Here is a 23479-nt window from a genome sequence, read left to right as displayed (position 1 = left end):
CAGAACTAAAGTCTATACACAAAAACTTTCAAGAGTTACCTGTTCTGATTCCAAACAAAGGTTGAAACTTAGGAATTCAGAACTGAGATGAAGCGAAGGAAGGTATCACTGATCCTGAACTGAATAAAAGATTTTATTTTTCATTTATTTTGTAATTTAATATAGGATATCTAGTGAAATACTATTCTGGGAGAAGACAGACATTGATCTGACTTTTCTCTAGAAGACGAGACATTTGGACTCAAGTCCTTAAAAGTCCAAGGGAGCTATAACGAGTATCATACCGGCTAAAAGCCCCCATTCCCACCACGGATCTAGTGTAGGGATCCAGAACAGTTCCCAGCTACTATCTTCAAGCAGAGACAGATATTTCCCTACAGGATGACTATTTTGAGGGATAAAATATAGGCTATACTCTTTTCTTTATTTTTTCCTACTGTCTAGCTAGACAGCTTCCCACACAAAACACTTCTGGGACTAGACATGGATGATGACAAGTTGAGCATGAGCCAACAAGATTGCAGGCCACAGATTTCTTGGACTTCATTGCCAGCAGACTTAGGCACTGGTGGGAGTCCACCCCTGGTGAGGTACCAGTTGTAGGCTCCCCAGTAAAAGAAAGACATGGATGTACCAGAGTGAGTCCTGTAAAGGAGCTACAAAGACAACAAAAGGACTGGAGCATCTGTCATACAAGGAGAGGTTGAGGGACCTGGGCCTCCTCAGCCTGGAGAAGGCTCAGGCGGGTATTGGCAATATGTGTAAACGGGGCGAGTAAAGAAGATGGAGACAGACTCTTCTCAGTGGCGCTCAGTGAAAGGGCAAAAGGCAACAGGCACAAACTGAAATATAGAAAATTCTGATTAAACCTAATAAAAACCTCTTTTTTTTCCGTGCAGGTTGACCAGCGACTTTGTAGACTTTCCATCCTTGGAGATATGGTCTTAGGCAAGCTGCTGTAGCTGGCTCTGCTCTGAGCAGGGGAATTGGACTAGACAATCTCCCAAAGTGATTTCATGAAACCTATTATCAAGTATACAACCTTTAAAAATATTTCTCCCTTCATTTTACCAGTAACATTGAAATACCATTATAAGTATGCTAAGAAATGCTGATCTACTTGCAACAACCTATTAAAAACATATATATTTTTAAATTATACAAATAGATTAGTAAATCATAAGTTAGACTGTGAACTGCCTCTGCACTACTGTTTTTAAGAACAATCTAAAATGAACTGGGAGAAAGAGCTGCATTAATATCCTGGAGTAAAACCAGAGGCTGTGATCCTAGGAATGGAATGAACAAAGCTGCTCTCTACAAAGTCTGAATACCATATCTATTACTATATTGGGTAAACTCTGCTTTAAATGACAAAGTTTTTTAGATAAATATTAAATGGGCCTCATTTTGACCATGTCCACAAACACTTCTTTATGAATACTCGGTGCAATTGAGCGAATACCTGCTTTTAAGAAGGAGTTTTTTATAAGATTGTCTGCGAACTCAACCCTTAACAGAAAGTGACAAGGAGAAGAGAAAATAAATTATCCGAATATCCCATTTGGGACTGAGTGCTTATCGGAGATATTAGCTCCTGACCACAGGGAAGAGATAGGAGAGACTTGACATTGATGTTTATACTGAATTCTCACTGAAGGCCTAAAAATGCTTCACTCTATGCCTTCTAAAAATCTTGAGCACCAAAACAACATCAAGAAAAAACCACACACAATATATGCTTTCACCGAAATAATTAGTAGCAATATATTGCATTCATATAGCAGTTTCAGACCTTGTGGTGTTACATTCTGTTTCCTTTTCAAGCACACAATGTATTAAATTGCTTTACTTACTAGCAGCAGTAGCAGGACAATATCAGGATTATCACAGGCACAGGCTACATGCATTGATGTCCAAAAATCCTCATCTTGATGATTTACATTTACTCCTCTGTCAATTAGAATTTCTGCAGCAAATGCATTATCGTAGCGGGCACACTAGAAGAAAGAAAAGCATATTAGGGGTGGTGTTTTACTCAGTGCACAATTGAATTTATCACAGACAATTTTTGCTCCATTTAACATTTAAATTGAGCAGATGATGCACTGTAGTCAAACTGCTGTGTTTGTAGGGGACAACAGCTGACGAATCTATAGAAATAGTTTTGTGGATATTACAAGTTCCATGTGCATGGTTCACAGAACCCACTATTCCCTGTGAAAAAAACACTATATAAAATCTGCTGAAATCTACAGTAAAGATGGGGCTTTCTTTCTGTTCAATATTGTCACTCTGAATCAGTGTACAAGCATCAGTGCATGATGATCACATCACGAGTAGTGGCATCTAAGTATACGTACACCCACATGTACATACGTCCACACGTATGTGGACTTCTGCCTTTTATGCATTTCATAGCAATAATACACACCTCTCCATAAGCGCTCCAATTTCCAATCCACTAACTATACCGACTCCTATTCAAGCCTCTCTGACAGATAAATACTCTGCACACTAAGGGTGTGTTGGGGGCAGGGAGGGGGATAGTTTGCACATGTGTGTGTTTATATACTTTGTTTTGTTTTGATGATAGAGGTCACTAATTTTGGCAGAGAAGAAAAAACTGACTTAATCATTGTTTTGAGCGTACTCCTCTGTCACATCTGTGATGTTTTACAGGTGTGCTTACATATAATACTTTAAAAGACAATCAAAGCATCTACGTTACAATTCTAGCTGTGGCCTAACACACAATCTCAGTAACTCTCTAGAGAAGGTTTCTCTCTCTTTCCCCACTGGACACAGGCTAAAGGGAGACTAATTTTCTGTATTAGATACTTAGATGCTTTGAATATAATCCTTAATATCTATGCCTCTTACAATATTTAAAGCTGTGGAAGATTTCCCTGTCCCAAAAAGCACACATACACACTAAGAGTACAAATACAGTCAAATCTGCAGATAATTGGTGAATGAGTTAAATAATTATGTTGTTTTGTCTGTATCCCACATGAAACCACACCATGGCATCCAGTTTGCTGTATTAATTTGCTATGGAAGCCAGGACACTAGAGGAAAAGAGGAAGAAGGAAAAGTGCTTAACTGGATTCCACTGTGAAGTCAAGACATAGCTGAGAGATCCAAGCGAATGTAGCAGCTGCATGTACTAGTGCAATCATAAATATAGATAACTCAGAAAATGAAAATTAAACTCTATAAGGTTAAAAAGCAGTCCTTCTTTAAATGATTTCCAAACATACTGACCATTAAATTATAGAAGAGAAATTAAGTTCTGATGTATTTCCTTTAACTTGTAACTTATCTGACAGCTCTAGAAACACAGTTTTGTTTTGCTGCATCAGTATAATTCATTGCATCAGTAGTACACCTTACATTGAGCTGTTCAATCTTCAAATTGTAACGAATCAGAGATAAGACATTTTATAATACAGATCAACATAATCTCATACCAATCAGATTTTCAAGGCATTGTTAAGCAAAAAAATTTCTAGAAAGCTTCCATACAAAACAAATGACAGATGTCACTGAATCATTTTGTGTATTTAATAATAGATACAGAGCCTTTTGTGATTTGTTACCATTTTGAAAACAGCCTAGATTTGTAGCAGTGATTTAATTGCTGCTGCTCCTTGATTCTTGTTTAATGGTTTTGTGAAGCAATTCAGCAATCTCAGTCAAAGTTCCAGGAGAAAATTGGCACTCATATACTTCCTTACTAGGACAGGCTGGGGGACTGTCTGCATGAATTGATATGACACTATGTGCCCTGAATGGGCAACTCAGGCAAGTACTCTCTTTTTTGGTACTTCTCTAGTGTAATCTAATGACCGTCTAATGAGCTCCCACGGCTTCCCTGAGATTCAACCATATTGGGATACTGTCTACAGAGATAACAACAGAATCTTTATGAAGTGTCACATTTGAGTTATTTTTTTTTTAGAAATATATCACATTTTGGAAGTTAACAGAAATGTAAAAAGAAAAAGGAATTATATAATGAATAAGACTTTAAGTAAAATGTGAAGATAAATACACTTTCCATTCATTCTGGAATAAAAACATTTACCCTACAACTGGAAAGAATAAACACTGATCAGGCTCCCCTTTGGAGGAAGCAGCTTACATAGAATTATAGTGGTAAAACTAGTAGTCAGAATGGATCTGAGTGGTCTTTAAAAATATAAAAAAGATGTATGCTAACTTACTACTTGAGCTGTTGCAGGAAAATAAACTTATCTGTTTTCCTGTATCATGACTCTCCTCTCTGTACTGCTCCCAAATCAGGGTCAAATCCAAGTTTCATTGAAATCAGGTTTGCCCCTATCTCCAATAGGACTGGCATTTTCCTGTAGATGAATTATGAACTTACTTAAGAGTTACTTACAAGTAACTCTGACCAAACTGAGGCAGCAGGTTACCCTATTGCAAATGTCCTACTGCAGGAAGCTTTCCCTGCTTTTGAAGCACATGTGTGCCTGTGAAGCAGGAGGCACCAGTGGAGATACTGAACGTGACCATGAATTGGGCCAAAATGCAGAAGATCAAGAAATGTAAAAGGACAGAGTTCAACTGCAGATTTTATCCGCAGTTAAAAAGTGCATCAGCTAAACCAGACAAAGCAACCTAAAATCCCTAAAGATGGATCTATCTTTTTCCTATTTTAAAATGCCAGTGAGACAGATGTCACATCAGCCACACTGATTGTTTGCTAGGGCTTTCAGCACAGGATAAGATTTCAGATGCCTCAGTTTTGGGAATCCCAAAGATAACATCTCATATGGGCTGCATTTTTAAAGAGTGATTGAGCAACTTTGCAGCAGGCAAATAGTTGGAGGAGAGGAAAGAGAACTTAAACTTTCTCTTTTTCAACTCATTCCTGCACCCTCCCCTTACCTAGGCCTCTATTTCCCAAAGTCCTTGGTAAGTAGTATGGCCATGGAAGATGCAAAACACAGATTAATTACACAAGGGAAACACTACATCTCGCAAGAGCATGGTTGCAAGTGTGCTGGCGTCCAATAATATTACAGGATTCTTTTCTTTTTGTCAAGAAATTGCTCTATTTTGTGTATATTCTATGAGAACCTTAATCCAACTGTTCTAAAATGAAATACTCTTCCAGTAGATTTTTTCACTAGATGTTATGCCCATGTATTTGTGAAGTCACTTTTATTTTAGCAAGATTATGCAACAAAGTTGGATCCAAATATCTTAAAATATTTTCACATTGAAGAGAAAGTATGTCTACAATTGAAGCACCACAGACCAAAGTAAAGGATCATAAGACCTAGGAATTTATGATGAGTTCTGCCATTGGCTTTAGCAAAGCCAAAATTTTACCTCTGCTGTGTCTCCCTTCTGTTTGCCTGTCAACCTTTCCGCCACATGTCCGGTTTTGGTGATTGTGTACAAGCTGTTTTCCTTTTATCTTCCAGCTACTTAATCTAAATTGCTATGCAGATAATTTGTTAAATATCAACATATAGGAAATTGGTGCAAGAAAATACACATAGAAACAAAAGGAAAAATGTTACATCATGGTGTTTCTCTGAACCATATAATTCTATCTGCGGAATCAAGCAATATTTCCTTTGCTTTTTCTTACTGCACAGATAATTTATAAATAAAACATTTCATTCTACTTTGTTAGTTACCACTCCTATGACATGATCCAATGCAATTTGCAAACAGCCATTTCACACGCATAGCTGGATGCAATCATAATCTCCATGGAGGGCAGTGTAGATAAAAAATTATTGCTAAACCTTTCTTTTTGTTAATAAGCCCAATCTGCTACTCAGTATCCCACCACATCTATCGACAGTCACTAACACTAATCTTCAATCACTCTTACCAGATGGAGCAAGGAGCCTCCTGAGGAAACTAGTGTATGAGGGTCAGCACCATCTTTCAATAGTCGTAGCACTGAAATATCAAAGAAAAGAGGAACAAGAATTAATGCAGCAATATAGCTAATTCTGGGCTGTTAATAGGCTGATTCTTCATCATCTTCATTAAGAGAATTAATAATATATGCAAACCACTCAGATAACATTTGTAAAACTATCATGTCAGCATTTCCCATCTCATCTAATTTAATGGCTAAGCCTGGAAGCAAAGGACCTTTAATAATGACGTTAAATATGAACAGTATCAAGGACTTCTCAAGCGGACAGATAAGCATGTCAGTTCTGTATGTAGGAGAAGGGAGCTGGAGGAGAGACCCTGTCTCAAGGTCACAGTCACCTGATTAGTTCATTTGGGAGCAAAATCACAGTCAACCAGCTTTATTTTACTTTGTAGAATTCCCATGAGATTTGTTGGCTTTTTCTGTAAATAATTGAAACTAGTGTTCATAACTTATATCACTTGAAATTAATCATCACACCAAAGCTAAACGATCTGCACTCAATTTAACTTTTCCAGTGCATTGCCAGATCACTGACGCAGCATAATTCTTAAAATGATATTTGGAGTCAAGCTTCACTCCCAGTTACATGTATCAAAACCATTTCAAATGAAAGCAGGCTTATAAACGCAAACAAAACCACAACCCTTCATGGTGGTGCTCACCCGAGTGTGAAAATTCAGCACTTTTTCCCCATGGTCTTTATTGCCTTTATAACCTTTTCACTTGAAATCAAAGCATTGACTAACTCATGCTACCAGTGTTCATTTCTGGAGCAGAACTGCACAGTAACAATGCCAGACATTATCAGGCACCAGCATCGTAACCCCGTCTTCACTAAACTGGTAGCAAGAACCCTTTTATAAGGCCTCCCTCCAGGAGGGATGCCTTATAACTGCCAATAATGCTTCCTGTGTAGGAACACAGCTGGTTCTGCCTCCATCACCTGGAAATCCTGGTTTAAATTCCTAGTTAACATTCCTAGACAGAGTTGTGCAAAGGCCTACATAGAAGTTTGAAGGTCTGAGTACCCGAGAAATCTGTTCCACTGCAGTGTCTGTCCTACAGGAGGGCCATAAATTTGTCTCAAGGCTCTTCTAACTTCTGTGAATCTGTTAAGAGACTCACATACACCATCTCCTCCTTATCCATGCATTTCTTGTATATGTTTTCTTTCTCTCTATAATATCTTTTAATTCCATTTTCACTGTACATTTAAACTTCTTACAGCATTCAAACATTCAGTTTACCTATTTGAAAGGGGTCAGTCTTCTTTTTAGATTCTGTCAATTCACACATTCAATATTTTCTGAATACGTTGAATGATTTTTGACCAGGTGCCCTAGAAAAATTCAGCCTAAGACAGAAAATTTGGCTAACTGTTTGTACGCCTGTAAAATTGAAGTGACAGACTAGGAAAAACTTGGCATCATTATTACTAAATACTTCATACATAGTAAACACACTGCTATGTTGGAAAAATATTTATAATAGTTATACAAATCCATTTAATCTTTTGTTCTTTTTAAACTTTGAAAATTAAACATCCTTCCAAACCATTGTATAAACTCATACTTTATAAATAGTTCCATGGTACCTATTTTTCCTCACCAAAGGTTTTGCTTCATTTAATTTACATAACTGTAAAAGACATTTATGTTCTGGCAAACGACACTTTGGAAGCTAACTACTATTAGAAGTCACTGTTGTCCCCAGCATTTCCACCAAAAGTAGAAGTGGAACATTAAGTAACATGGAGTAAATGAAATGAACAACTGCAAAACAAGATGAAAAGCACTAAAGCAGAGCAGGGGGGTGCAGAAATATTTACAAATTTTCATAACCTTGGAAAAATGGATGAACGACAAAGAGCAAAGTATTTCTTTCTGCTCTCAGATCCACAAATCCAATACTTAAGTACACAATTGTCCTCATCCAGACAAAGAACATTAAAAATAAAGGTTCAGGAGTAAGTTCCTTCCTTCTTTTAATAGCTAAATTGCTGACCACATAAGAAGATGCTTCGTCTACCTCAGGTTATAGTGAGTGAAGACTTTATTGTAAATCCTCCCTCCTTAAATAGGTGTGCAACTACATCCTTCTCAAGAGTTAATATTTTCAATGTTCCTATGTTATGCCATTTCTTTAACAGGCCAGAAAATAAGAATTCCATATCACAGAAGATTTCTGAAGGCTCTGAAAGTAATTTCATTCTGCCAGTCCACAAGGATTTCACCTGAACATTAAGAGTCTCGGTCTCACCAAAACTGGCTTTTGGGAAGGTCCTTCTAAGCAAAGACAGAGGACGAAGACCTCTCCCTTTTGCCAGCAACAGGACACACGGGAAGGTCAGAGGGCTGGGAAATCGAATTTCTAAAAATAATCCTCAAGAATTTCATCTGAAGCCTAAAACAGTAACCAAGTGACAGAAAGAGCCTGTGGCTACTTGGATATAGAAAATATGGGCAATTAATTGAGTCTCTTCCTTCCATCAAACCCCCAAAGACTTGGTTCTTAAAGAGAAGCTAGCCCTTTCCAGATCCATTTAGCAACACCTTCCTGTTGAAACCAAAAAATGACAGACAATTTCTGGATCTGAGATTAAAATTTGTAAGAATGAATGGTTTTGCCTTGTTTTTTACCCCCACCAGAAATGCAGACCAAGATTACAGCATAAAGAATTAATACATAAACTCTGATCTTAAAGTAGAATATCAAATAGCTATGCCCATAAACAAATTACCAAGTCACATACATACGACAAATTAAAGTAGATAAAAGCTCTGTAGTTCGTTTCTTTGTCTAGTTTATTTTTCCTCATTATTGCACGTAGCTTAATCAGTGCTTCAGGAAACTCATGTCACAAAAACTACCGGGCAAGAGATGCAAACTCTCCTTTCAACTGGGCAAAAGTCTTTGTTCTGAATCAGGATTATGTGCTACATTCCTCTGCATGTAAAGACAAACAAAAACCATTCCTCTTCCCTTGAATTCATCCCCCCTGCAAAACACAATAAAAAAGAAAACAAAGAAAAGAAGATCACAGAAGCAAAACCCCACTCCCTAACATGCATCTCAGTCATTCACTTAAGACTTTACTGGTCAGTAGGAAAACATTCACCTTATGTTCATTATTTCCTTTCAATAGAACTACTATAGGTATTGCTAGTAATTTGGGATGAATTGCCTAATGAGGACACAAAGTCATAGATAACTATATTCCAGATATGCTATATATTTCTTAACTAAGGCAATTTTTAAGGAAGTTTTCACAAGACTTTCTTTTAAAACTTGTTTTATTTGTAATCTTTCATGGAAGAGAGTTCTCCAGAAAAGATGAGGAGACTGAAAGCAGGCTTTAAGCCAGGAAGTTGATGTTTACTTACAAAAAAAATTAAGAGTAAAATTTTCAGTAAACTCTCAAGCCCTTCATTTGTCTATATAAACAGGTCCCTCCATTCTCTGATATCTTTTAGATTTGACACACAAAATTATCAGCTACTGAAAGCAGAATTTCACACCCAATTTCATATGTAATAAAAGTATTTTAAAAAGCATTGAAGTTATAAAGCCTCAGCAGTAAGATAATACTCAAGGTAGCTTTTTACACATGCCTGATGTTACAATTTTAACTATGTGATCTGGTGAGCTGAATAGCTTTCCACACTCCTTTGGCTGTATTGACTAGATTACTACTTACAATCCAGTAAAGACAGTATTGCCATGCCTGTTACCAGCCACAAATCTTATACTGACCTCACATGTGGGACTAGGGCTCTAAGGCTTACTTACTCTGGGTTTGTCTTGGGCCGCTCAGAGCTTTGTTTTAACTTTTTTAGCTGTTATAGCAACTGGCTAATGACAAGGTCACAATTACCTAAGATGTTCCAGTTTTGTTTAGCTTTGAATAACTGCGCTGTGTAATGTGTTAAGAATTTTGATACGTACGGCAATAACCAGTACTTACGGTCTGCTGTGTTGAACAGCATCTAGCTACTCTGGCATGCAGAACTATCTATGACCTTATATGCTGCAGACAAAAGTAGTGCAGATCTGAAGTGACAGCAGAGCCTGGAAGATGAATTCAGATGGTTCAGGGCTATCAATAACTCACCAGTGATCAGCTACTGACGGTAACTTAGGAGCTGGGTAATATTTCATTCACAGCAAACCCAGTTTTAGTAGTAACAGAAAACACAAAAAAAAGTGCCTAACATATGTAGAACTTAACCATTGGCCATCTGCTGTGCTGGATATAGATAGAGTACCAGTATATGTTTCTATTAATCATTCCTCTGGGGAGTAGCAGCGAGCTAGTGTAAACTTTGTTCCTGTTAACATCTATTTTTGTTATATATAGTTTAGCAGGAATAACTCTCGCTGGAAGGCTTTACTTGTTCACTATGTGCAGAAACATGACTTACTGCAGAAGCCTAGCTAAGACCATGCTGTTACTGGAATGGATTATCCCATTCTCCTCCTGCCTCAGGCTGCATGTTTCTGCCACTGGCCTCTCACTGGCACGAGGCAAAGATTAGTTTTCAACTAGATCAACAATCCGGGAATGTGGCACTGTGTAAAGGGTATGTACAGGGAGAATGGGTAGCCATTACTTTCAGCAAGTTTGGGCATGAGCTGACCATGAAACTGAACCACTGGACAACAAAAGTGATACCGAAGGAAGCGAAATAGCATACTTCCACCCCTTCCACTTCCACCAGTTAAGGAAGTGTCATTTTTTGCCCCTTACTCCCTCCATAGTCAGACCTTTGGTCCAACACTGGCATCTTAAACTCTGTATAGATGTGCCACTTAGAACTCTTGCCACCTTCATGCCTCTTTAGTACTCTTTTCTTTTTCCTCGGTAGTCACTCTGTACTTTCAGATTGTACCAAAGGTACTTAGGAAGAACCCACTATACAACTCAGCTGCGCATGGGAACAGATGAATGCCAATCTCTGGTAAATTATTCTTAATCAGGACAACAAATGAAATCAAGCAAGATGTCATAATTTTTTGGTGAATGCAGTCTTTGAAAAATATTTACCTAACACTTTTGCTATGATTACTTTAAAACTAAGTTTATTAAATTTTTTTAAGTACTATTAGTGGTAATGTAATCATTCTTTTAAGTTGTCTTGTTTACCTAACAAACACTTTTACAGTAGTAATACTGTTACCACATTATTACTAGTGCAATAGTTGATGCTTTCTTTCAAAGCAAGCCCTACCCATCGGTTGACAGTGCTTATTCAGAACTGTCATGCCCTTAATGGGCTTTTCAAACAACTGTTTTGTAATCCTACTGCTTTTTCCATCCTTGAAATATTTCCAGCGATCACTGGCAACATCTGTCAAACTTGTTCAAACCTCATCTTCTCATTTTCTGAAGAACTCTAGGAAATACATTCCCACCTTTGCTGCATAAAGATTAAAGACAACAAACCATAAAGGAAACATGTGCAACATTTGGACAGCTAGGTGTTATGCCATTCACAGAATGCAGAAATGAAGAGAGGAAAAAGACCATACCAGCTGAATTTCATACCAGCTGAATTTGAGAATGTTAGCCTTGCACACTCAAGCTATAATGTCCACTGTTTGAACAAAGCACTGATGAGAATAGGGTTGATGCTTCCATCGTCCCTGGCAGAGCTCCCGTAGTTTATAACTTTTTTAGGCAGCCAAGAATCAAATTACCATAACCTCAAAGCAACTGGGCCATTGATTCTCTGCTGCATTTAAAAGTGTAATGTGAATTGTCAGGCTGATTCCTGAGCTCCATTCAACAGAGCATTATCTTTAAATGAAACAAACCAAGCCACCAATGAAACAGGCTGACAGAGGTACTCCTATAGCCCCGGAGGACATCTGTCCCAGCTTTAATGCTAGGCACAGATCAAAACACACGTTAGTTTTATCCCATGCTCTCTCTCTTTGTGGAGAAATCAGTCAGACCCTAGGCTTGGAACCAGTTCAGGGGCTCTTCAAGCAGCACAAGTAAGCACATGACAAGATAGGTCCCTTCCTTTCTGCCTAATCCTTCGCTACTTTCCCACCAGGCCTTGTACCCTCCACTATTATACATCCATGCCCAGGCATTCACCAACCCTGACAGCTTTCTGCCAATGCACTGTTGCTCTGGAGGTCAAGGGTACAGCCCTCCTGTTATCTGAGGTACCTTGAACTGGAAAACCGTATTAAAAATAATGGTCATGTCTCTGGGCCGCGTAGACACCAAGTCAAACTCCAATGAGATCCCTGTGGATGGACACAGTTCCCTCCGTGGGGCAGATACTTCTATCACCATAGACATAGCCAGAATAATTCATGAGTCTAGGGCCTACCATTATTTAATAACTGATAAATTTAAAGCTTCTTATTTAGGCAAACTCCCCCTCTTTCATTTCATTCTTAAATATGTGAAATTTAATGCAGTCTGTGCTTCCACTGAAAAATATTAACGCCCCAAATCTAATGGCCTAAAAAATGTCAGTGCATGCCTCTTACAGTGCCCAGGCACAACGATACAAATTAACTTATCTCCTTACACAAAAGTGACAATGGGCAGCAGTCAAACATGACACGCCTGAGTTAACTTGTGATATGGCAGGCAAAGCACCTCTTTTTTCGAAGACTCTGAAAAGACAGATATTCACATGGAAAAGCGGTGTAGACTCTTAGATAGTTTCAGAGGAACAAGATTTAAAAATAAGTGGGTCACATTACCTAATAGCTACATCTGACACCTTTTTTTTTCTTAGAATATTTATTCCTAAAGTCCTCTTTCTTTTTCAGTTCACAGTATCCAACTCCTTCCTGCTTTATAGTTACTCTTTCAAATAGAAGGATCCTAATTTACATCATTTACTTGAAAATACATGCACTGACAATATCTTGAGTGACATGGAAAAACGGTGGTGTAAATCACAGTAATTTAGAGAAGACTGGCAGTAGCCATTCAGGTCTATGGCCCAAAGGTACTGCTGCAAGGGGGACACCCCAGGGCACTAGGCAATGGTGGTCATCCCTTGTTTTGCCTCCATTTTGAATTAACTCTTCCAAAGCCAGAGCTTTGGCTGGGTCACAGGGAGAAAACTGCTGTGGTCAGGTCTGTCCCACTTGTATACAAAGTTGTGATTTTCCCTCACTGTAACTAAAACCTGTATATACTACAGATGTTGCTAAAATGATTCAACACCATCTCACAAAATAACACATGCTTAGCTAAAAATATTGCTTCTATCATCATAGCTGATAGCACAGCAGGCAGCAGGGGTTTTGCCAGCAGAGCTACTTCCCAGGCCAAAATAGCCGTGTCATCAAAAACTGGTGGCACAGACCTGACTGAATCCTGAATTTCTGTTAATGAGATAAAATTACAATAAAAACAAAGCTTTTTAAAATTTACCATAAGATGATCACTCTAAAATTAACCTTGAACACTCTAAAATTAACCTTAGGAGAAAGCAGTTGATCACATAGTAAACTTAAATACGGCTTTTCTCAACAACTTCACCTCCAACTAGCTTATGTGAGTTATTTATTTCAAGGTTAAAAAGACACAAAAAAAAAAAAGGAACCTAATATCTTAGCATTTAGGTCACCTATTGCAGTCTATATCCATATTTTATCTATCTCCAACGCACAGGTTCTCCTGGAAGTCCTGACAAAGGTGACGGAAACAGCAAGAACATCGTCAGCAGGCTACAGCCTGTTATTACCAAAGCTCACAACCCCCTGGGTTCACCTTAGAAATATCTGTCAAATTTGAAAGCTTTTAAAATTGCTGCTGTAACTTTTAGGCTAGCTTTTCTGCTACAGGCACGCTTGATTGTACACTCAAATGTGTGTAGAATTGAATGTTTCAGAACTTTACAATATTTTACTAAATAAATTAAATCTATTTCAGACTTTGCATTTTTCCAATCCTGTAGTCATCAAATGACAAATACTAAAATACACAACAGCAAAATAACTCATTTTGTGGTCAGTAGCTTAATTTGAAAAACTTCACCATCCCACACTTTCCCCTAGTGTAAAATGAAAGTTAAAGAATTTGCATACAGCACAATTTTTCTGCTGAATAGACTGTACACCCCCTCTGTTTTACTCATCATTTATGTTGATCCTATGCCAATGTTACTTAATTGCCATAAATCAAATTACTGCTGACTTATATTCCACACGAAGCAAGACTCAATCCCTCTTTTAACTCCCACACCATGCAAAGCAGGTTTATGCCAGCTGGTTTAGAAGCCATGTAAGCAAGTCATTACGACTTTATAGAGATCTTCAAGGATAACAGGCTATTATCCCGCTTAACAGCTGCTAAATGGTACTAATTACTAGCTGTAGACACTGGCTGCTAGATTCTGTGTGTATAGTGGAATTCCCAGGGTGTGCACAAGGAAGCAAACTAAAACCGGGAAGTACAGAACAAACTAGGGACATTAGCTATCCATGCATTAATCCAAAATAGTCGTGCATGTGGCATACGAGTGACCAGAGCGATGAAGGAAATGTCTGGCTCCAGGAATATCTCACCACTTGACAGATGCAGCTCAGGCACCCCCTTTCACAGGGGGCAGTCTGTGACGCTTTACGTTGTCAAAATCAGACCTGCTTCCTTCTTGTTCATGCTTCCACTCACACACGCCTGCCCTCAACCTTGCATAGCAGTGCCACATGTCACTCTGCCATGAGCTGGTATAGGGAGCTAAACCCAGGTGGAGGCTAACTTTATGAAAGACAGTTTCCAGCTGGTTTAGCCCCCTGGCTCACTTCAAGATGAGTGTACAGAAGGATAGTACAAAAGCAGAGCAGAACATAAAGAAGTGCAAACAACGGCAACCTCAATTTTAGCTTAGTTTTGAACTGTGTTAGAAACATACTTTGCAAGTGTCATTTGGCATTTGGTACTGTATGTATGCTTAGGCTACTGTCAAAATTATGTCAGTGGCTCCAAGATGCCTGCGTATTCCCTTTTCTTTCTTTGCATCGGTCCCATGAGCTGCGCAACAGGTAAGTAAATTGGTTCAGAGAGCTGACACAATATCACTGTTGATTTTGGAGGGTGGTTCATTCTCTCTTGGATCACTTTGCTGAACTGACTTCCTCTGCAGTCACACAATTGCTAAACCTGATACAAAGAGCATGCAGCGAGAACAGTGGTGGGAACAGCATTATAAAAATACGAATGAAAAATTCTGAATTAGAAAATATAGCACCGGCATAACATTCAATGAGCATAGAAGTATACCAGCATAAGCAACCATTTTATTCATGTAACTTGATTCTCTAGTGAGAAATGAGAAATGCACTGAACTCACGAAGTACCTCCCTACTGGCGTAAATACACCCCTGTGAGAGTGAGCAGTACAATTTCAATTAAAACAGTGTGACTGCAGTGATACAATTATTTTTTTAGGCAAATCACGACACATACAGGGCTACTACAGGGTGTAATCAATATAATATCCACACAGTTTTAATATATAGACAACTATAACTGCATAAACAAACAATACAGAACTGATAAATTTAAAAAAAAAATCATTTTAAGTGTTTCAAATAAGGAATATTGTATGCTTCATTGGGCAGGTATCGCTATCCAAAAGAGTTTTTCCTTCATCACCTGAATACAACCTACATATTGTTTTGATTTTATTTACACCTATCTTAATGTGTCTACTATCGATTGTATTTACACCTGCCTTGCTGTTTCTACTAAATACAAGCCAGTTCCTTCCCAGATTTGGTATTTATGTGTTGCAGATAATCCAGAGATTGATATGGCTACAAACTGATTCCCCTTAAAATAATCTGTGTTCTAATTTGGTCATTAAGTAGGCACTGGAAGAAGACCACCAGGTCACAATATACTGTCATTCATTAATAGTACTTGCCCTTATCATATGGTGTAGCTCTCAAATTTCCGTGTTTTTTTTTCCCTCTCCAAACTTCACACTCTCTTTCAGATGATTCAGCGATAGCACACCAGTTCATGAAGATGTTCTAGGAGAGCAAGCCTGATGTCAATTCCTGCACCCCACAACCGGTTCCATGTTCTTTACTGCTACCTTTCACTTAAAGAACTTATACCCAGTTTGGGTAACAACACTGGATATTGGATGCCCCTGCAGTCATCAGGGCCCCCAGGGTGTCGAGGACCTCCCTGCCCTGCCCGCCCCGGGGCTCCCCCATCCTGCCCACGGCCCAGGACCCCATGTCAGCCCCCCGGGGCCCTCAGCTCCTGCCCTAGCGACCCCACAGCCCAGCTCCTCACAGCCCTGCCCGGCCCAGACATGGGCCCCAAGCCCCACTGAGCTGGGCCCACCCTCAGACCCATGTCCTGGCCTGGCCTCGGCCCGTCCCCGTCCCCACAGCCTGCCCTCCGTCCCGGGCCTGATCCTGACCCTACACACAGGTTGATGTTCCGGCCCAACCTTGGCCCATCTGCAGGGAGACGCCCTGGCTGCCTGCATCCTGGCTGGGTGGTGGGACAGGCCCTGGTTGCCAGGCCCTGCCCGGCTGCCCTGGGGAGGCCTCCATGCTCACAGCAGCCCAGCCACCAGGGAGCGGCTGGCCCTCATGGTGCCCTTATAGCTTTTACCTGTATTTAATTAAACTCGAACAAACTACCACCTCCAGAAGGATTTCCAGTCCTCCATATCCAGAGATATCATGAGAGCAGAATCATGCCTCTGATGTTCCACCCTGGCACTTCGAAAGGCCACATAATCAAGGTTTTCTGACTAAAATCCTTTTTAGCACGTTAAACTTCATGTGCTGTGAAACATTTTCTGGTTGAGGTACATTCTGCTGTATGGGAAATTTCCAGCTATCAACACACTTCAGTCTATTGATACCAGTACTCTTTTTCAGACATCTCAGAGATGGTCAAGAGACATGAAGAGCCATAGAGAGCTCTGTCCACATATGTAGTCATGCCCCTCTTCACATTTACAGAGTTTTAAAATGGAGGGAAGTTGGATTTTGGTGTATACATGTCACACTCATAATTTTTATTTTTCAACAATGTCAGCATTCAGACCCAAAGCAGTACTTTACGATTTGTCAAAACCAAGAATAATATATTAAACTGTTTAGTGGCTCTTTTCTACTTTACAATGCACACGCACACCTCTCAATTTCATTTTTTTCCTAATATAATGCACAAGGCTTGCAAAGCCTAATGACTCCTTGCACATCCTCCTATTGAAGATGATGGAACGGGATCTGCTTTTCTTGTCAGCTCAAGGATGGGATCACCACACAGAAACACATTCAGAAAATTGAGCTTCTGGAAAGACAGTGTGGAGCTCTTCCTACTCTCCACCTATCTGCTAAGCACAGCTGACTGAGAGGCTGATCAGTGAGGTCTGGTGGGATTACTCTGTGCTGTGCAAACAGCCAGGATCACTGTGGGAAAGCAGGATATGGGATCCTGTTACATGAGTCTGTATGAATGCTTTAGTTTGGGTAACCTCCTCCCACTATTTCCTTATACCCCTATTCAGCACTTACTGCATTGATTGCAACATACTGGTTGCCAAGTCCTTCTATTAGCCTGTGTACTACAAACAACAAATATGAACACTTCCACAACTTGGCTAGTTGTCACACATCTTTATAGAAAACAACTAGGTCTATTTTCTGTATAGTTCTATTTCCTGCCCGTGCATCTAGCTCAAAGAAGTTTTCATTCCTCATTACTTGTTTTCCAAAATCTGGATTTGGCTGAATTACTGCATTCTTGAAATGAATTATGCTTTTGCTAGTGGTAATCCAAGCATTTTATATCCACTAGTCTCCAAATCTTCTTTATTCCTCTGTAATTTTGAGTCAGCTTTTTCTCTCCGAAGTACAGGGACATGAAGGATCTGACAGTTACAGCTAGAGCTTCTCTCACATCTTGGCTCCCAAACTCACAACCTTCAAAGAATTCTTTCACATTTGGAGAAGGGTAGGCTTGTCACATTTCACAATATAACACAACAACTTTGGTAACCTTTGTCCATTTCTAACAGTGTGGCCCAAATATTGTCTTTCACGTTTGCCTGTTGTGTATTCTTTGCACAGACTAGGTGTCTTCTATCGAACAGTAAGGCAACTGTTAAGTGTACAAATGACACTGATAAGGGTCTTGTCTCAACTAAATTTTTTTTCATACATACTTGAATCTTTACTAGTCGCCCAACTGAGTTAATTCCCCTGATAGCTGACGGATGACCTGGATGTCCAGCAAGGAGAGCATATTGCCCACAGAGAGGTCCACGTAATCTCCTCTGGTCAGTCCTTCTCTGATTGCGCAAGCTCAGCCTCCTAGAAATCATGCCGTTTCCACTCAGTCTTATCCTATAGCTGGTTCTGTATTCCTGCAAATTCAGTGCACTCTGGACAACACCTTCATTTCCCCACATCAGTGACAGCAACCACCACCACTACCAATACAGCAACAACAAAAAACACCTGAAAAATCAGCGATGACCACGTAATCACTCTAAGAACAACAGATCAGGTGTATAAAGCCAACACGGAAGGAAAGAGCTATCATTATCTTGAAGCCTGTGACTACCACTTCCTTAAATCACCTCAGAATAAGTAAAGGAAAACATCTCTATGTATCTGCTTTGAGGTAAGGCTATCATGCTTGGGCAGCTGAAGATTGCAGTAATGTGGACTTCACCTGATTCCAACATTCAGCATTTGAAATACAAAAATCATACAAGGACATGGTGGAGTGAAATGACAGATTTATAACAGTTCATCTAAACACAGTTCCCGACCAAAGAGACAAACTTGAAGCACGAACAGTTCTGCATTCAGTACTGCCAAGCTCACAGATGGCTAAGCCTGCATACCAGTCTTATGTAGGGTGAACTTACACTGGGTTACCAGTGAAGCATTTGAGTATCTGGGGAATCTAGGATGAGAAACAGACCCTCCTCCTTGTATTTAATAGTTAATGCCTCTTCTTTGAAACCTCCAAACCTACAGAGGCCAAACTACCATGCTGGGTCAACCAGTAAACTACAAAGCAAATTTTGCTTTACTTACGCTTTACGTAAGCTTTTACAGGTATGGGTTGTCACAGTATGGCCAGTATGGAGAGGGCAAAGTTATACTCACACAGCACCTGGTATAATCATGTCTTTTTCATAGCTTATGGAAAGCAAAAGTCTGACATACAAGTTGATAGTTTAATTTGGTTTGGAAGTAGAATTATCAACTGTTCCCCGAAGGAATCTCTCTGCTTTGCTTAGTCTGTTCCTGCACTACACTAATAAGATACTCTAGCTACCCGAGTTAGCTCAGTCCTCTCCAAAATTCAACGTGATGTTGGACTACAGACATCCTGAAGTCCTTTCTAGCCTGACCGATTTTACAACTCTGTGAATAAGCAACCAACGTCACATCACCTGACAGAAGTCTCTCAGTTCTGAGTCTTACCACTGAGCTGATGTCCACATGGAGCCACATGGTAGGTTTGGGCTGCAGTGATGAGCTAAAACTACAGATGCTCAAGCTTCCCAAGTGATGGGCAATGCCACACTTTCTCATTTGCTCAGTCTATGCACCTGACGTGTATTCGGCACATAAAGCTGATAAAACAGGGAGAAGCTAGGGAGAAGTGCCTAAGATACTAATAGGAAAAGTTACCTAAGTTACCAATAGAAAAAGAGATGAAGACTAATCCAGGAGAAAAAGCATGTATATAATCAAATCCACATATACAGAGAAAGGGGGATAGTAAACTAATGCTCATGTAAGCATCAGTAGAACTACATATACTTGGACTTCACATCTGTCCTTTTCTGTCCAACTTTTATCACTCTAAATATTTGTACCACAGGATTTTTAAGGAGATGTTTAAAAGCAAAATAAGTAGGAACCAAATGAAGCCAGTGAAGTTCTGATGGTGATTATGAAGAGGTTGGTGCCCTCTTTTAGGATAAGCCCTTAGCAGACTAAGAAACAAAGCAGTAGTTCAAATTTCACACAGATGCTTCCACCTTTAAGACCACTTCATGTCATATTTTCTGTACTGTCAATGAGTAAATGGGGAAGTCTATAAAAAACTACCACTATATGCCAACAATAGCTGTGATTGCTAAAATCTGGAGCACAGACCCTAGCTCAATGATTTAATGCTGCAGCTGTCATGTTTGCTTTTTGAGTCTGAATGTAATCAAAACCCTAAACAGTGCACGGTGTGAGAAATTACCTCCTGCAACCGTCTCATTCTTTGCCCTGTAAAATGACAGTGTGTACTGCTTCAAGGTCACATATACTGTAATAGAGAGTCATCAGAAAGAAACATGGCAAGAAAGCAGCATGCAGCCCCAGGCTGACTGTCTGAATTCTACCTTGAACCTTTTACATATGCTTAAAATCCTTGTTTAAAGCTGGGCATTTAGAAATATTGCCAATTTCACCTTAACTACTCACCTTCCCACCTCCATTCCTGGACGTAATTCACACAGAAACACAAGCTAAATTATCCATTCCCTTACATTCATTGATTGTATTTTTTACAAGCTTGAGTTCCTCCACTGTAATAACCTGTTACTGTGATGGCTGCAAATAACAATAATCAGTTGTCTATTCATTATGCCATATAACCTTTTCATTCATTTCTCTCTCATAGCTAGAGAGCTTGTTCACTGTCAACTTGAAGTGTAAAAGGTTTTAACAGCTAAAAAGCCTTCCAGACCAAGTTAAGATGATACCTCAGTGTACCGAGAAAAAAGAATCCTCCAATTTGTGTGTCAGAGAATAGAAAGATGACTGAAATAATAAGCAGTACATACACTTTGTGTTTAGAATTTTTATTCATGAAGAAAACCCACTAGGCACTGTACAAATAAATCTGGCTCTGCCTCTGATATGTTTGTGTTTTTACCGAGAAAGGTACTGCAATTCAGGCAGAAGGAAAGAGCAAAGTAACAGAAAAAGCCTAAAGAGACAAGACTTAGCAATGTAGAAAATAATCTGCTACAATTAGCGGCTCTGGCTACATTCATTTACGTCTACCTTCAGAGCTTCTAGAGGAAGTTATTCCACTTAGTTATTCCACTTTCCAAAACCTCCAAACAAAGTGCACTTTCCAAAAACTCTGAACAAATGTTCTTCTCAATCTGACAATTAATATGACAGTGATAAACTAAAGTCCATATGTTGCAGGATCCCAAAATACAGTCCCAGTCTTATGCTTAAGTATTCCATTTCATAAAAGTGTCAGTGTATACCCTGTTGGAAAAAGCCTTATAAAACTGAATTGAAAAATTGAAACATTTTTAAGGAATTATTAAAAGTGCAGTTGATTTTTCATAAAGAACTGTATTATTGCTTAAAAGGTTTGTTCTTTAAAAAAAAGGAAATAGAAAAGGTTATTCTCTATTGATTTCTGTAGTTTTCCAGCTTAGTTTCTCTGATAGAGCAATCTGTGATTGAAATGAAACCACTTAAGGTAAATGCTACTGAGAGATGAATACAGAAAAGTTTCCCTTTTCTACTGATATATTATTGGAAATCGATCTGAAGCACAATAAATACACTGAAAACGAAATCAGCTGCAAATTGCATGGAAAAGACTCTATTCTTGCAATCTTTTTGTTTTACAAGTCTAGACTAGGGTCTTCTGCCACCACAGCAATCTTTCTTTTTAATCAGTGTAACTTATAACAATATCCATGGAATGTCAGCAGTAGCTGCCACACAGTGGATGCCATCTTTCATTGACAGAATAGGCTTCTGAACGCTGCCAATTTATAGCCTTGGATCCCACTGCATGATGCTGGAAAATCAACTGAGGATCCCCTTTGAAACGAATAGGAAGAATGCCAGGTGCCAATTTGTTGGTTGTTAATGGCTTAACAACCCTTTATTGGCATGACAGTGAATTTCTGAGTGATTAGTCTTCGTGTTTCTTGCTGCTTTTGGGTGCCAGAGCATGCTAAAGTGGAAAACTTTTTATTTTTACATTGAAAGAAAGATCTTACGGAGAAAAACACCAACAAGGAAGTACAAATTAACTTGATAGGCTTAAAATGAAAAAAGAACAGATATATCTCTGTAAAGGTTATCTGTTCAGACCAGAATATACTCTTAAAAAGCTGGATTCTTGTGTAGGGGTAATGGTCTTTTGAATATTTTATTGACATTTTAGTTTGTGAAAGTCTTTTGAATGAGACCCCAATCATGCAAAGTTATGAATAATTTAAAAACTGACTTGTCCCACTGAAGAAAATACTTACATCATAGTCCACCAAAATAAATAGTTGAGAATTTTGAAAACATGTTCAAAAGTAAATAAACAAAATTCTTAGGAAAATTTGTGTATTTTTTACAAATATTTTACATAAATACCATGTATTACACTTGTAATTGAAGCAACATTTAAACCTATGTTTTTTACTTAACCAAATGTGTTCTTGTGCGGATTTATAGGGTTAAGGTGCAAGAATGGACTTACCTACATACAAAGCAAGCAATTCAGTGCCTACATTTTAGTGATTCAAAGAAAAATCCAAAAGCTAAGTTTCTCGAAACTCTGTATATTAGTAAGAAAAAGGCACACTTTTCAGAGAGGTGATCAACAAATCCTTCAGGGTGAACTCAGAGACACCCAAAACATGGAACCACAGAATCACAGGTTGAATCACAGGTTGGAAGGGACATTCAGAGATCATCTAGTCCAACTCCCCTGCTAAAGCAGGTTCACCTAGAGCAGGAACATATCCAGGTGGATTTTGAACACCTCCAGAGAAGGAGACTCCACAACCTCTCTGGGCAGCCCCTTCCAGTTCTGTCACCCTCAAAGTAAAGAAGTTTTTCCTCATGTTTAGATGGAACTTCCTGTGTTCCAGTCTGTGCCCGTTGCCCCTTGTCCTGTTGCTGGGCGCCACTGAAAAGTCCAGGCTGGACGCTGCTCCAGAGACTTGAGGTGTGGGGCTGGGGAGAGTGGGGAGAGAAGAGGCAGCAGCAGGGAGAAATGCAAACCACAGCCACAAATGACTAGCAAAAATGGGTGTGACAGCTCCAACCTCAGTTTCATGGAGAAAAGGAGGAAGCTATAACTCTATTTGATGGTAAGACAGATTAATTACATTTGGTGCGAATCCCCCTACTAGGGGAGGACCCAAAATGGAAGGATGCTTTGTCTTTTGTTCCCTACTTGGTACCGGCAGAGGATAGCTGTTCAAATCAGGGTAGTTCTGGGCACGTGCAGAAATAAAATCTGCAGCTGAAACAACCCAGGGAGATGTCAGAGCTAAAAGTAGCCAGGGAACCTAGGCACTCCTGGGCTGAGGCAGTCCACAGGGAGAAAAAAAAGGGCTTGATAAAATCTATGCCGTCAAGCCTATCCTTCAATTTTTTGATATATCATACCTTTTTCTGTGAGTTTTACTTTTTCCAATTAAATAAGTGTTGTATGTTAGGAATCATGCACATTTTTATCAACAAAAAATAGTTTAACATTCAGTTCTCGCATCAGCTTTACCAAATTGCTAAAAATGTAAACACGTGGACAAAAAAACC

General features: G+C 39.2%; 1 protein-coding gene across 5 annotated transcripts in view; it reads right to left on the bottom strand.

The window, feature by feature from the left end:
* MYO16 (myosin XVI) overlaps positions 1 to 23479 on the bottom strand; it is a 406659-nt gene that overhangs the window by 272514 nt on the left and 110666 nt on the right. For all 5 annotated transcript variants that reach the window (XM_063337500.1, XM_063337484.1, XM_063337493.1 and 2 more), the window contains exons 3-4: positions 5879 to 5949; positions 1857 to 2000 (exon numbers count right to left, since the gene is read on the bottom strand). In XM_063337500.1, the coding sequence (XP_063193570.1) occupies positions 1857 to 2000; positions 5879 to 5949 (215 nt within the window). The remainder of the gene's footprint in view (positions 1 to 1856; positions 2001 to 5878; positions 5950 to 23479) is intronic.

This window comes from Chroicocephalus ridibundus, chromosome 1 (assembly GCF_963924245.1).
Source record: "Chroicocephalus ridibundus chromosome 1, bChrRid1.1, whole genome shotgun sequence".
Classification (NCBI taxonomy): Eukaryota; Metazoa; Chordata; class Aves; order Charadriiformes; family Laridae; genus Chroicocephalus; species Chroicocephalus ridibundus.
The sequence above is the reverse complement of the archived record's forward strand: the minus strand, read 5'-3'. Positions and strand labels throughout refer to the sequence as shown.